The sequence below is a fragment of the Pseudopodoces humilis genome, chromosome 11 (genome assembly GCF_049639895.1).
Source record: "Pseudopodoces humilis isolate 2021_Gansu_Grassland_sample_001 chromosome 11, ASM4963989v1, whole genome shotgun sequence".
Lineage (NCBI taxonomy): Eukaryota > Metazoa > Chordata > Aves > Passeriformes > Paridae > Pseudopodoces > Pseudopodoces humilis.
In genome coordinates this window covers 17,387,140-17,401,887 of record NC_142210.1, presented here as the reverse complement: position 1 = coordinate 17,401,887, position 14,748 = coordinate 17,387,140, and the positions used below count along the sequence as shown (strand labels likewise).

General features: G+C 37.0%; 1 protein-coding gene across 7 annotated transcripts in view; it reads left to right on the top strand.

Annotated features, from left to right (window-relative positions):
• ATP11B (ATPase phospholipid transporting 11B (putative)) overlaps positions 1 to 14,748 on the top strand; it is a 65,880-nt gene that overhangs the window by 25,234 nt on the left and 25,898 nt on the right. For all 7 annotated transcript variants that reach the window (XM_014254384.2, XM_014254383.2, XM_014254382.2 and 4 more), the window contains exons 9-23: positions 2,548 to 2,612; positions 3,165 to 3,246; positions 4,156 to 4,306; positions 6,302 to 6,499; positions 6,771 to 6,929; positions 7,230 to 7,402; positions 7,778 to 7,846; positions 8,783 to 8,856; positions 8,942 to 9,045; positions 9,203 to 9,384; positions 10,109 to 10,312; positions 10,595 to 10,748; positions 13,332 to 13,434; positions 13,678 to 13,823; positions 14,651 to 14,710. In XM_014254384.2, coding sequence (XP_014109859.1) covers positions 2,548 to 2,612; positions 3,165 to 3,246; positions 4,156 to 4,306; positions 6,302 to 6,499; positions 6,771 to 6,929; positions 7,230 to 7,402; positions 7,778 to 7,846; positions 8,783 to 8,856; positions 8,942 to 9,045; positions 9,203 to 9,384; positions 10,109 to 10,312; positions 10,595 to 10,748; positions 13,332 to 13,434; positions 13,678 to 13,823; positions 14,651 to 14,710 — 1,924 coding nt within the window. The remainder of the gene's footprint in view (positions 1 to 2,547; positions 2,613 to 3,164; positions 3,247 to 4,155; positions 4,307 to 6,301; positions 6,500 to 6,770; positions 6,930 to 7,229; positions 7,403 to 7,777; positions 7,847 to 8,782; positions 8,857 to 8,941; positions 9,046 to 9,202; positions 9,385 to 10,108; positions 10,313 to 10,594; positions 10,749 to 13,331; positions 13,435 to 13,677; positions 13,824 to 14,650; positions 14,711 to 14,748) is intronic.

Here is a 14,748-nt window from a genome sequence, read left to right as displayed (position 1 = left end):
GTTGTGAAGTGGGTAATTTTTTGGCAGTGTTAATCAGCTGGTAACTTTGTTCTTATTTGTTAATTAAAGCATTTATTGATCTGAAACAATTTCCACTGACGTATTATCTATGCTACAACAGATCCCCTGTCATTAGAGGCACTGTGAAGGAGTTTTTGCAGTTGAAATCCTTAGAAATTGATGGTTTAACAAAGCTTCTGCTACAAATTCGTAATTTTTAGTATCTATTTCAAACTACAGCTGGACGATGCAGATAAGGGCTTACATCTGTCACAGGCAACACAACTGTTTGCACATAATCATGTGCTCACCACCTTTCCTTGTGCAGTCACAGCAAGTAACAAACACATGTGCAAATATAAAAATAAAGATGTGAAGCCATTTACAGACTTCCATCTCGACTTCCTGGGAAGATTTCTAATTGCTGTATGTTGGTCCCAGCTACCAGCAAGGCATCCAAACAGGTGCTCATTCATTTCCCCCCACCACAACAGGATAGGAGATAAACCAGGAAGGACAGGAGTGAGAAGGATCAGGGTTTGAAATAAAAACATAGAAATCACTCACAAGAAATTGCCAAATTTTCAGAAATATTTAGCATTCAAGTTTAGTTATTTTGTCTTGAGAGTTGTTGATTGTCCAGCTTTCAAAAAAAACTTTGTCACCTCTTCTGAAAAGGTGAAGTGCTGTGTGTAAATTTGTCACAGAAACAGGTAAATCTGTTACGGTTCTTTGACTCCTCTAATGTCCAAAATGTTATATTTTACACTTTTTTTTAGTGAAATTTCTACATGAATATTAAAAGAGTACTGTTTTCCATGTAATATCTGCCTTCAGTATGAGGAACTGAATACTGAATGTCTTAGTCTGAGGCTGGCAAACATCTGTCAGATTTGGATGGGAGTGACATGGAGTTCAGAGTGAACCAAGGAGTTTTCAGTGGTTTTGCAAGAAATATGGAAGTGTAGCAGCCAGGTTGCTTGGCCTCAAGCTCAGTGGCTTAGTCACCCTCACCAAAAAGCCCCCACCCATGGCACCTCCAAAAAAAACAATCAACTGTTTTCTAAGGTCACTTCTGCTACTTCATTGAGAGCTTTTCAGAATTCATTGCTGGCAAGCTTGACAGACACAACATTAGGATAATCTATCAAAATAATTCAGTTGACAATGTAAAACAGCTGGTTTAAAGGGAGGTGAAAAAAAATAATTGCATGTTCTAGCTCCACTACTAGTGGAGTTATATCTTCTGTCAAAGATAAACTTGTTTGGTCTGTGTTGCACTGACTCAAGTTTGGTATCTTGGGTTTGTCAGGCTGGTTTTACAAAATTGAATCCAGAAATATAAATTATGTTTCTTATATGAAAATTTTAAATGCTCAAGCATTTTGTCACTTATTGTTCAAATTTTCAGTCAAAGTCTGAGTCTCGCCTAAAATATTAACAAAAGTATGTTTAATTTAAAGAATCCATCATCATCTGTGTGTGTAATTGATACCCATGGTATTTGTGATGGTAACTGTTACATTTGCAGTAACATTCAAATTAAATTTTTGACTGTGGGGAGGTGCATTGTGGATTTGGCTTTGTGTTTTTTGAGTGGCTTCACTTTATACTTTCAAAGGGACTTCAAGTTCAAGAGCTTTGTTTATATAATAGTGATCATGGCCTGCATGTGGCACAGCTAAAGGAAAAGTAGGGTAAACCCAAGGGCTTGCATGCCAAAGTACTTAGCATCTGAACTTTTAATTCTTTTGTTTCTACCCAATATGTCAATCTGGCCACTGTAGTTGTTAGATTTGTGCTTTCTTTTGAAATAGTGGGAGAAGTACCTTTTTAAAAATTTCAAACCAACCCTGCTGGCAGTTTCTAAAGATGATACAGCTGCTGCAGTAGAACATACGGTTCTAACCTTATATTAACCTTGTTTCTAACTAGACCCTTATTTTCACAGCACTGCTTGTGGTAAACGTAGCTAAAGAAATGAATGTTACTGTATTGTGATAGATGTGAGGAAAAAACATTTTATTTCCTGTGTTAGGAAACAAAATTGGCTTTGCTGTGGTGGTGTCCATCTAATTGTTTGTTTCTTTACTATGAACAACTTTTTTTCTTTGCTATGAGTAACTTTTGAGCTTTCTAGATCATTTCAGCATGATAGAGGGGTAGAGGGGTGATAAGTTAGCCAAACCTAAAACAGCACTTTGGGAACACTGTGAGCTTGACTGGTTTCATGTCTGGTTCCTTCGCAAGTACCTTGTGGGTCTCTCTGAACCTGCCATTTGGAATATTTAGTTCAGTCAGTAGTTAGGGGATATGGAACAGTGGTGGGGGAGCATGGCAGTGACCAAAGGAGACATGAAAGGAAACAGAGAGCTCTGTGGAGACATGTGGGAGGTGTGGTGAAAGGGGTAAGATCGCTGATTGAGTTGCTGCATTGGGAATTTATAAGGGATATAGGACAGTTTTGCATAGGAAATGGGATTTCAGTACTTCTCCAGAATACAGAACAGCTGATGTTTACATGCTGATATGTCTATTTTTTTTTAGACCTCTTGGGCCTGAAAGTCTCTTACTTCGTGGAGCAAGATTAAAAAACACTAAAGAAATATTTGGTTTGTAGACATCTAAATATTTAAAGAGTATTCTCTTCTTAAAGCATGTTGATGAACTGTGTTTTAATTCTACTTGCACTGAAGAAATTGTAATAATCTTTCTGGCTGTTACCTGAGGGGATATGATTATAGATGAAAGTAATGATATTATGCTGAAGAACCTCTAAGGATATAAAGTTCCAGCTCTGCTCTGTGAAAATATTTGAAGTGGTTTGATAAAGGAATAACTTAACTTCAATGGATAAATGACTGTTCTTACTGTTACCTATTGTTCAAGGCTTTCTCCTGAGATTTACCATGCTGATTTCCATAAAATACATATTGAAGAGCAGTACAGTCATAATAATGAACAATGTTAAAGTAGGTGTTAAAATTACTTCGGTAGTACTCTTCTACTATAGAAGAATCTTACAAATAGTACAAAATACTGTCTCGTAGTAAACACAGAAGTAATACCACCTTTGCTTTTATCCTATATCTCTCAAATTAAAAATTCTGCAAACTGTATTTATGCAGAAAATGAAGTCTGACTCTTCCCCCCTTCCTTCCCAGGTGTTGCTGTGTATACAGGTATGGAGACAAAGATGGCATTAAATTACAAGAGTAAATCTCAGAAACGGTCAGCAGTAGAAAAGTATGTTTATTTTCTAATATCGTTCTTATTTGTAGAGCTTTAACTTAGTTTTTCCTATGTAACCTTAAAACCCTGGTGCTCTAATCATTGAAGTTATAGGCAGAGAGAAGAGAGTGTTAATTGCCTTGCCAGCAATAGGAAGTTACAAAGAAAAAATCCATTTCTTGATCTTTCATCCTTTAGTGCAAAGTGGAAATACCCAGGCTTGCTCCTGGTTGCAGGATAGGTGTTATATATAGATATTTATATTGAATCTCATTATTTATTTTAAAAGGAAAAGGAGTTCTGATATGTTGCCTTTATTCCAGTTACTAAAAATCTCAGAGCCCCCCTTCATTCTTGCACAAATATATAGCTACATAGTACATAAAGGAAGTACATAGGAACAACTGTATGTAGCACAAAAGAAGCTGAGTCATCAAAGCGAGGGCAGGAAGGATGATCTGGCTGGTTACAGAACAAGAAGCAGGTGTGACTGTCCTGCCATAGCCTGGCCTGGATTAAATACTCAGCTGCACATGACAGTGCTCTTCTAACTGAGGAAAAGGTGCAGCCATGGGTTTCTGCTGTGCTTGTTTGTACTGTCTGTACAGCCTTGCAAGCTCCTTGGGGAAAAAGAGGACCAATGTGGGACTCCAAGGTGTGACGCAAGTCTGCTGTTGGGGTGTTCCTGCATCTTAATCTAGTCTTCATATTGCTATATAGAGAGTTTATCTTCGTGAGATGTAGAATTTCTTTCCCATTCTGTTGCCTGCTTGTCACATAGAAACTTTATATCTGTATCAAGCACAGGGTACACTTTTTAAAAAAGGTCCAACACGATTTTGATCAGTTCATGTAACCACAGTGTCAACAGATGAAGTAAAATAAACTGAAGTTTCTTGCTTTCTTTTTTTTGCCTCTTTATAGGTCCATGAATTCCTTTTTGATTATTTATCTAATAATCCTCCTTTTTGAAGCCATTCTGAGCACTATTTTAAAGTATGCATGGCAAGCTGAAGAGAAATGGGATGAGCCTTGGTATAATGAGAAAACAGAGCATGAAAGAAACAGCAGTAAGGTAACCTAGTTCTGCCCAGTTGCATATCTGAGGAACACTCAACCAATATACACTCAATGTCATATATATTATGTCTCTATTCTATGTGTTACCACTAAAGGATCCACTTGCAAGTCTCTGCTGTTGTCTCAGTGATTTTTAAGTTAGTCCCATGTAGCCTCACCATTGTGTAGAAATAGTTCTACCTCTGTTACTGGTTGGACTTTCTCTTCCTTTATGAAAAGACCAGACTTTTTGAGAACTTTTGAAAAGGCTTTGTTAGGACATATTTCTGATAGTCTATGTTGTAATTATTGTTCTTTAGGATGTCTTTTGTCATTCCATAAAGGAAAAGAGGTGGAGGATGGCTGTTCTTGTGTATGTTCTATTGCAGCAATTTCACAGTTCAGGAATTTTGTATGTTCTGATGTTGAGATGATTTGGGCAATTTTGTAAGGCTGTAATTTTGCTCACGCTCCTGCTTGCCTGCTCAGTTCTCTTTGGAGATTGAAGGGATACTTTAAAGTGTCCCTGAAATCTGTGGTTCTGAAAAGTATCTCTCTTTTTTCAATTAGTCTGTATTTTTCTGTGTTCTCTTTAATTTTTGATTTCTGTATGAGTCTGCCTTTGTCCAAAGTGGTTCAGGAGCTTAATTTGAAATAATTGCTATGCAAGTTAGTCTAGCCTTTGGAGCCTTTCAGTTCTGAATAGATCAGGGAAAACTATTTCCTCAGTCTTTCCATTCCTTTGCCATCAGGAATGTAGAGAGCTGTATGTGTTTCTGCAGTGTCATTCTCCTTCTGTCATGCCTCTGTTTTTCTGTCTCCCATGTTGACTTCCACAATCTGTTTTGCATTTCTCAGCATGCTGACATCCTTACTCAGAGTGCTTTCGCTGTCCATCTCCTCCTGTGTGTGCAGATTGTTATTTCATTGCCATTGCTTGAAAGAGCTCTCTAACTTAAATTGTCACTACTTCTATTAGATGAATTACTGCTCTCACTTTCTATCTTTCTTTTCTGTTTAGTTTGGAAGATCTCTTTAGGTACAGAACTTGCTGAGTTTTTGTCAGCTAGTTTAATTATTTATTAAATACTTATAGCAATGCTCCCTAAAGAGGAGGAACAGACATTATTTAGCTTTGCAAACTTTTATGCTTCCTTTATTTAAAATGTTCACCTGCACCAATATCTGGTGGAGTTAAAAGAGGTGGCCTGGTTTTTGTCATCTCTAATCTCCTTTGCTCAATATTCAGGTGTCGGTAAGAGTCTTTCCAAAGTACAATTTATATACTGAGTTTGTTGTGCAGATGAAAAAGTGACTGTAGTGTTTCATTTCAGGGTTTGTTGAAATTATCATACCTAGTAAAAAGAAGTTTCTCTCCTGTCACATAGGTATTTGCCTGAAATGTGTGTGCAGAACACAATGACTTGAAGAGGCATAAAAGAAATCCACGTGGTTGCTTCTTTTCCTGTAGTCTGGATCACCCAAATCAGTGGGGAATGCCAGCAGACAGGAACCCTCTTGACACTTTGCTGTCCTGAAACAGCAGAGTGCTTGCAGATTCATCTGGCAGCATGGAAAAACACTTGTTTGCCTTCACAATTTAAGGTTCCTTAGAGAAGCTTATATGAATGATGTTTGATGGAATGGGGAACACGTTTGTTTTCTTAGACCAAATTCTTTCAGAGTTGAAAACAGAATCACCACGACAGTTAATATTAATTGGCAGCCCTCCTGACAGATTCAGTAGAGAGACAAAAATTAATGAACTTGTGAATTGAAACCTCCAGTCACAGCTTAAGGTAGACTTTTTGCATCAGTGTGAAGGCGTGTTACTGGGGCAACCTGCAAATGCTTGCATTGTCACTGGTGTCTCTCTCCTGTGTACGTGGGACTTGGGCTTCTCTGGCTCTTCCAGTTTGTCATTCTTCATGCATATTGAAGCATAATTAAGTCACCATATTTGACCTGACCACTGTGGTATTCTTCATGTTTTCTTTTTTTCCTCTTGTAGATCCTGAGATTTATTTCAGATTTTCTTGCTTTTCTGGTACTTTACAATTTTATCATACCCATTTCACTCTATGTGACTGTTGAGATGCAGAAATTTCTTGGATCTTTTTTTATTGGCTGGGATCTTGACCTCTATCATGAAGAAACAAACCAGAGAGCACAAGTAAATACTTCAGACCTCAATGAGGAATTGGGACAGGTAAAAAATCTGTTGTCTGTTGGGTTTTTCTAACCTATTTTCTACTTTGTTTTTAATATTAAAATTTGTTACTGCAGACTTTTTGTTACTTGTGATATGGTTTCTGATTAATTTTAAAATAAGGTATAAAGATCTGATGGCAGAAGTTATAATTCTTACATGATTAAAAAAGCATGTGTAATAGAAAGTGTGAGTGGAGACTATTGTATCTTTTTTCTTCTAACAAGTACATGCAATTCCAAGTTTGTTTTTTTGTTTTATTTTACAAAAGGTAGAGTATGTTTTTACAGACAAAACTGGTACATTAACTGAAAATGAGATGCAGTTTCGGGAGTGCTCCATTAATGGCATAAAGTACCAAGAGGTCAATGGTAAACTAACTCCAGAGGGATTTTCTGAAGATTCTCCAGATGGAAATAGGCATGGTTTGGTAAGGCTCTTTGGTTTTCCCAGCATTAGTCATCCTAGATGGAAAGTGTTTTATTTCAGAGAAATAAATCTTGCACCATTAGCATAAAGAAAACCCCAACCCATACATAAATCAGAATTTCTGAATAGTTTGAAGCTTTCAAGTGTCACTGAACAAATAATATTTATTAAACATGTTGAGATGTGATTATTTAACATGAAATGCTTGGCAGATTTGTAAGTAAAAACACTTTTTCCTTAAGTGTGTTCAAAACTGGGTTGATATGTAAATGTTAAAAATCACATGTTTTCTTTCTTCTAGGTGAAAGAGGAAGAGCTCTTCTTGAAAGCAGTTTGTCTGTGTCATACAGTGCAGATCAATGCAGATCAGACAGATGGTGCTGATGGTCCCTGGCATGCCAATGGAATAACATCCCCACTGGAATATTATGCTTCTTCTCCAGATGAGAAGGCTTTAGTGGAAGCTGCGAGCCGGTGAGCACTGCCAGGACTGTCTGACACAGGAATTGCCTGTGAGGGCAACCTTAGAAATGGCTCAGAACACTGATGAAGCCCAGGGCCTAGCACTGTCACCTTACTGGGAAAACATTCAGATGTAAAATACACAACCCCCTAGGTGTATTATAAAGTGATGATTTAAAATATTTATGAAAATACTTGAGAAATTACGGTGGTCAGAGTATGATGTGAATAAATTGCTGCAGAAATGGCATTCTTAATTTTCCCTAGAAGCAGAGTAAAGTAATGGGGTGTAAATCTCTCCTTTTCTTCCCTGCCATCTTCTCTTCTCTCCATTAATAGGCATTTTGTCTAAAGTGATAATTAAATGTACATTTTCTTTATTTTTAGGGTTGGAGTAGTATTTACTGGAATTAGTGGAGACAGTATGGAAGTAAAAAGTCTTGGAAAACCAGAGAGGTATTTGTTTTTTTTCCATGATTATTTTGAAGGACAGAACAGTAGTGAAGATTAATGAAATGTTCTTCTCTTAATCCTCTCTGTTCATAAGCAAACCTTGCCTTTCCACAGCGTGCTCTGTTTAATGCTTTTCCCTTGATGTCTTCAAGACAGCTTGCATCTTATTCCTTACCAATTGTAGCTGAGATGCAAGAATTTTGTGTGAGTTACTCCGTGTAGGTGTGTGTTGTAACAGTTTGTATCTTTTCCCATTCCTCAAAGGTAGAGACTGTAGCAGTTGGAAAACAGAATTTCATATTCAAGTCTTGTTTCAGCTCTAGAAATTCCCAGAATCAGTCTCATCTGTGCATAATCTAATTAGATATTTTAAACTTTCCCAAAATGAGTACAAATTATTAATAACTCTACATCTGCAGTATGCCATAGCTACTTTTACTCATTTGATCTGTGTCAGCTAGTTGGCAGTACTTTGAATTTAAATGTCTAAAAATAATTTTGTAAGCTAGTGGTAATATAACAAAAACTTATCCACTTACCAGGGCACACACACTTGTTTGACAGTCTCGATTTTTTACAAATTTGTCAGAAAATAAACATACTTTTCAAAGTTATACTTAAAGTAATGACAGAAGGATGAAAAAATAGATAGGAGCTGCTTGTAATCGCCAAATGTCAAGTTAGTATTCAGAAAGCTATTTCTGTTGGTAGAAGACCCTTTTATTCTCACAGAATGGAATTAAGCATATATAAACTGATAAAAAACAATGAAGAGTGATTGCTGTTCAGCAGTAGTAGCATTGCTTTTGGAGTTTCTATACAAAAATGACACTTTGAGGAAAGGTCTGTGGTGTAAGAGTCTATTTATGAGTAATTGTCTTTGGAAATTTATTTCTAAAAATGTTTTCTTCCTGTCCCCTTTTAAAACACAAAATGCAGGTATAAATTGCTTCATGTTTTGGAGTTTGATCCAAATCGCAGACGAATGAGTGTCATTGTAGAGAGTCCCTCAGGTGGGTGATCAGAAATTGCACTAGCAGCACGTGGGAACTTCTTAAACTGCATTATTTTTAATTTCAGTTCTATTTGACTTTCCAGGGGAGAAGCTTTTATTCACAAAGGGAGCAGAATCTTCCATTCTTCCTCGTAGTAAGAGTGGAGAAATAGATAAAACAAGGATACATGTGGATGAATTTGCTTTGGTAAGTGTATATGCTTGCCCAGCTCCCAGCCTCAGCTGATCAGAAGAAAATTCATGCAGTATACATTGTGACTTGAAGTGAAAAAATTACTGGTGACACCTCCTTGTTGGATCAGAATTGTATCTACTCTGAATGTAGTCTTTTTATTTTCTCACAGAAAGGCCTAAGAACTTTGTGTGTGGCCTACAGAAGATTCACACCTGAGGAGTACCAAGAAATTGGCAAACGCCTTCATGAGGCCAGGACTGCCTTACAGCAGCGGGAAGAGAGATTAGCAGATGTGTTCAACTTCATAGAAAGGGATCTGGAATTACTTGGGGCTACAGGAGTAGAAGACAAGTATGCCATGGAGTTACTGCTATCTATGCTCAAACCCAGCAAGTTTAGGATTTATACTTGAAATATGAAGTGTGAAAAGCTCTCCCACTATGCCCAAAAGTTCTGTGCTATTCTTGTTTAGTACATTTTCCTTTGGGTTGAGGCACATTCAAAACAAAACTTGCACCAACTGATTCTGTCTTAATAACAGTGATGTACAGTGTGTTTCATCAGGAGAGATTTCATGTATGTGAAGTGGAATAGTTGCAGCAAATATTTAATGCAACAGCAAATTCCTTGGGAAAGCTTCTACACACAGCTCCTTTGGAAAGCATTCTGCTTGTGCTCTGTAGGTCACACGGTGTGTTGTACACTGAAGTGAGCACATGGGGCACAAGAAGCTTTTCGTGCACCACAGTAGGCAGGAATTATTGCAGACTGTTTTAAAGTTTCTCAGATGCAGTGATGGTGCCTGTTTTAAATCAAGATATGCTTATTACAAATTTTTGATCCCTTAGCAGGATTGAGGTTTGTTTTTTGTTTTAACAAGGCCTTTGTTTTGTTGCTGGTAACAGTATATCATCTGCCAGACTATGATTCTCTGAAAATATATGTAAAAATGGAAAGGCAGACTTAACTCACAGTTATGACAGTGGGGTTATAGTGGTAACATGAAGTTACAGTATGAGCTCTTTTGTTTGTTAAGTGTTCAGTTGGTTATTTAAGATTTTTCTTGTTTCTCTAGACTGCAGGAGAAAGTCCAAGAAACTATAGAAGCCCTCAGGCTGGCTGGTATCAAAGTGTGGGTGCTCACTGGAGACAAGCACGAAACAGCTGTTAGTGTCAGTTTATCTTGTGGACACTTTCACAGAACCATGAACATCCTTGAGCTTGTGCAGCACAAGTCAGACAGTACCTGTGCAGAACAGCTGAGGCAGCTAGCCAAGAGGTAAAATACCTGAGATGTCACTCTCTCAGTAATGATCTTAGCTTGGATTGTTTTCATTTTTAAATTTTATGGCAGGCTCTTCAAAGCACATGCTAAACAAAGAAGTTGTCTTTTTAAAAAAAATGATTTATTAATATCATAGCAGACTGGAAGAAGTAGTCTGTCTGGCAGATTAACTCCTTTGCTTATTGTCTGGTCAACAGACAAACAATATGGTTTAGAGCAAAATTGGAATTTTACTGTTAACAGTGGTACAAAGTCAGCATTTTTGTCCCCAAATAGAATAAAGGAAGACCATGTTATCCAGCATGGACTGGTTGTGGATGGGACCAGCCTCTCTCTTGCACTCAGGGAACATGAAAAACTGTTCATGGAAGTTTGCAAAAACTGTTCTGCAGTGTTGTGCTGTCGCATGGCACCCCTTCAGAAAGCAAAGGTAAGTGAGAATATAGTCAGGATTTCCTTTGCAGTATTTTTACCATGCTTTGTGGAGGCAAGGATTTCTGAAACTGCTTTGTTTGTTTGTCTGACCCTTTTTGTGACCTCCAAATCCTTGTTAAATTCAGATCTAGAGTAGTTTGCTCAGAAGTTTCTACATGTGTGTTTAAAAGTTTGCAAGTGGATGGAGAAATCAGAATACTACCACCAAGCTCATCTTTATTCTGCCTCTTGAGTGCTCAGTAAGGCAGCAGCTCTTCCCATCTCCTGTATACTTTTGTCTTAGTTTCTCTGTCACTTCTCCAAACCAAAAAAACTAAATTGAAAGTTCATGAACCTGTAAGAAGAAATACTTTAAAAATACCCAAGTTTGAGGAAGAAGTAAAAGGGACGGAAAGCTAAGGCCTAGTCTCCAGGAAAGGTTTGCCTTAATATTCTCTTCTAATATCATTTTTCCTTCACATGTACTGAATTCTACTCAAATACATGTTGGATTAGATTCACATTCAGATTTTGTGTTCTGGTTTGGTTTTTTTTTTACTCCAGAAAGCTAAGTTCTGAAGGACTATATTCTTTCCTTTTGAAATTTTCTCTTCATGTAAAGATATCTCTTTATCTTAAAGCACTAGGAAACCCAGAGTTCTCATGCAGTCTTTAGAATCACTTCAGTATAGAACTGCTCACCTGGTATAGTATTAGTTTCAGTAAAATGAAAGGGAGTTGTAGATAAACTGAGTAAACCACTCTGTTGGATATGTCCACTCTTTTCATTCTTTTAGCTGGAATTTTTGCCATCCTCTCTGTTTAAGGTACAGTTATTTGTCAATGTCGTGTCCTTGTTCTTATTTTGTCATTTAACTTGATTTATGTTTTGTACTGCTTTCCTTAATTCCTCTCCTCACCAGCAGATAATGGAGATTATTTTCTGTCTTGAGTCATGATGTACAGTAAAATGTAATTTTGATTACAGTGAATTTTTAATTTCAAACATTGAAGTATATCAATCACCAAGACAAATGCCATAAAACATGAGGGGTAGGGAAGGAAGTGCAGGGCAGTTTAGTCTAGTCTTGCACATTATTTTTTGCTGTAGGCTACATTTTTGTGAGGCTTATTCCAAGATTAAGCTGGAACTCAGCTTAATATCTCTGCATCTTTAATTATAATACATGTTAATGTATGGTTAGCAGTCTCACTACTAATTTTGGTATGTTTTATGACTCAAAACTTTTTAAACATCATCATGTCAGTCATTTGGAGCTGCTGCTGATGGCTGCTGTTAAAATTCGCCAGAGGATTTGTCTTGACCTTTTCACATAGATGTATGTCTGTCCAAATTACGCAGGCCTTGGGCATCTCAAGAGGACTGATCTGGGTGACATCCTGCAGCCTTGTTACCTCTCTAAGGCTGCTTCCTAGGATCTAATGCTAAATGTACTTGAAATAATTACCCCTTAGGGATGGGGAACCTTTAAACTTGAATATTAATGCTTGCAATTAGGGAATGTATTCCCACAACCAGGTGGATTTCTCTGAGCTGCGGGCTGTGTTTAATCACTGTTGTGTTCCTCATGTGAAGTGAATTCCCAGTCCTGTGAATCAATGCCCAGACACTGCCAGCTACAACCCAATTACTCCAGTACACTTTTTTTGTGTCTACTTAACCTCATGCAGTTGCTCTGTTGATATTTGCACTTTGGGGTTTCTGGAACTTGAGGGGGAAAATGTTTTTTCATACATACTTATTTTCTGGGTTTTGGAAAACCTCTTGAGATTTGCGTTCATACCTTTACCTGCAGCCCATTTATAACTGAATTAGTGAAGTTCTACCTTAAGCTAGAGGTCTGTGGGAGGTTAATGAATCACTAATTCTCCTTAACCAAAAGTCTCATCTAACTAACTCCTCTGTATTTAGAGTATTATTGACACTTGCATTGAAGATCTGATATCACTGCTCCTCTTTTGAGTATTTTAGGGCCTTGCATATCAATAATTTTTCCCCCATTCTGTCATATCTTCTTTTGTTTCTTTGTCAGTTGAGAATACCCCTCAGTGATAATGAAGTTGCTTTAGAAAGAAACTATTTTCCTTAATAACAGCATATGCTCTTTTAGCTAATGCATCTGCTTTTTCAAATTCTTCTTTCACCTGGATTAGTTCCATTAATTATGAATACAAAGAAGAATCTGGGTTATTAAAGGGCACTAAATCTGTATTACTCCATAAGTAAATTTTCAGTTCCAAATTTTATTTGACTTGACTTTGTTTTGTATGATAAAGCACCAAACTAAGAGCTGAAAAAGATTGAAATAAGAACAGGAAAATAGGCTCAAGGCAGATATAATATTTAAATCAGGGTTGTGATCCAAAACCCGCAGCTTTTCTAAAGAAGGAATTAATGTATGTATGTGATTTTCCATAGCTGTTTTTTACCCAAACATTGATATTCATAAAACATATTAATTATATCTACAGCAGTTAGTATCTAGTATCTAGGCAGCTAACTGAGACAGCTGGGAATTGGTGACATGGTTTGTAGGTAGACTGCCTAATCTAAAAGTGTTTAATTTTCTTTTTCCAGGTGGTTCGACTGTTAAAAACCTCTCCAGAGAAGCCCATAACGCTGGCAATCGGAGATGGTGCTAATGATGTGAGCATGATCCAGGAGGCACATGTTGGCATAGGTAACTTCCTTCTGTCTCGAGCAATTGGGGCTTCTTTATTAGAATCAGCAGCAGATGAGCAGTTTCTTTTAGTTGTAAGTGTGAGGAATAATATCTTCCTTTGCAACAGAAAGCTGCTGAAGTCCTTACTGTGTTGAAGTGCAGGAACACAGAACTGTAGCTTCAGATGAATGTTATTGGGTTTTTAAACTTCTGTTTTGTTATACTTAACCTGTTTTGTATTTTGTTTCTCAAACATTACAGGAATCATGGGCAAGGAAGGAAGGCAAGCTGTAAGAAATAGTGACTATGCAATAGCACGGTTTAAATTCCTCTCCAAGTTGCTTTTTGTTCATGGGCACTTTTACTATATTAGAATAGCAACCCTTGTACAGTACTTTTTTTATAAGGTGAGTTTTTTTTTTCCAGCAAGAAATTTGTTTCAGATCTGAGATCTTTGTTGGGATCAGGTTAAATATCTCTGTTTAAACATGTTTTCTGGGCTTTCTTATTTTATATTTTACAACCAAATGTAGTAGTTTAATTGTGAAATTTGTTTAGTCTTTCCACCTAGAAATAGGCTTTGAATACTCACTGCAGTGAGTTTCTCTAGGCTGAGAGGATGATGTGTTTGTTTTCTCAAGGCAGAGTTTTTGTTTGTTTGTTTGGGGTGCTTTTGGTTTTTTTTTTTACTTGTTCATGTTTTTGACATACTTTACATGTTTTCGCAAGTCACTTTTGTTGAATTTTATCTGGGATTTCAGCTTTTCCTTTTCCCAAATTCCTTTTGAAATTGTTTTCTTTCATTTAAAGGCAATAGCACTGTGTTATATTTTGGGTTCTGCTTTGTTTGCTTCTATGCAGCAAACTCACATGAGGAGGGCACAGCTTTCTCAAATAAAATGTGGAATCTAGTCTGCAAAGAGATTCTTAAGAAGAAACTGAAGGGGAACGTGAATAGGTTTCTTCTACTTAAATAGTACTTAGACTACTGTAGTTAAGATGTGCTCATCAAGCACATACAGTTAAGTTCATACTTTTCAGGTTCATTGTCCCAAAGGACAAACAAAATACCCTCTCAGGCAAAGCATCTTGCTTTATTTTGCCAAGTAAAATGATGAAATGCTTTGTGATCTCCCTGTGTATTTTTACCAGCTTGTAAGAGTTAGCAATTTCTGCTAGGGCTATGAGACATGTACTAAGGATTAACTATTTCCTTCACTTCTCTCTATTTCAGAATGTGTGCTTTATTACACCACAATTTTTATATCAGTTCTTCTGTTTGTTTTCACAACAAGTAAGTATTGCATGCCTGACATCTTGTCGGTGAAACAC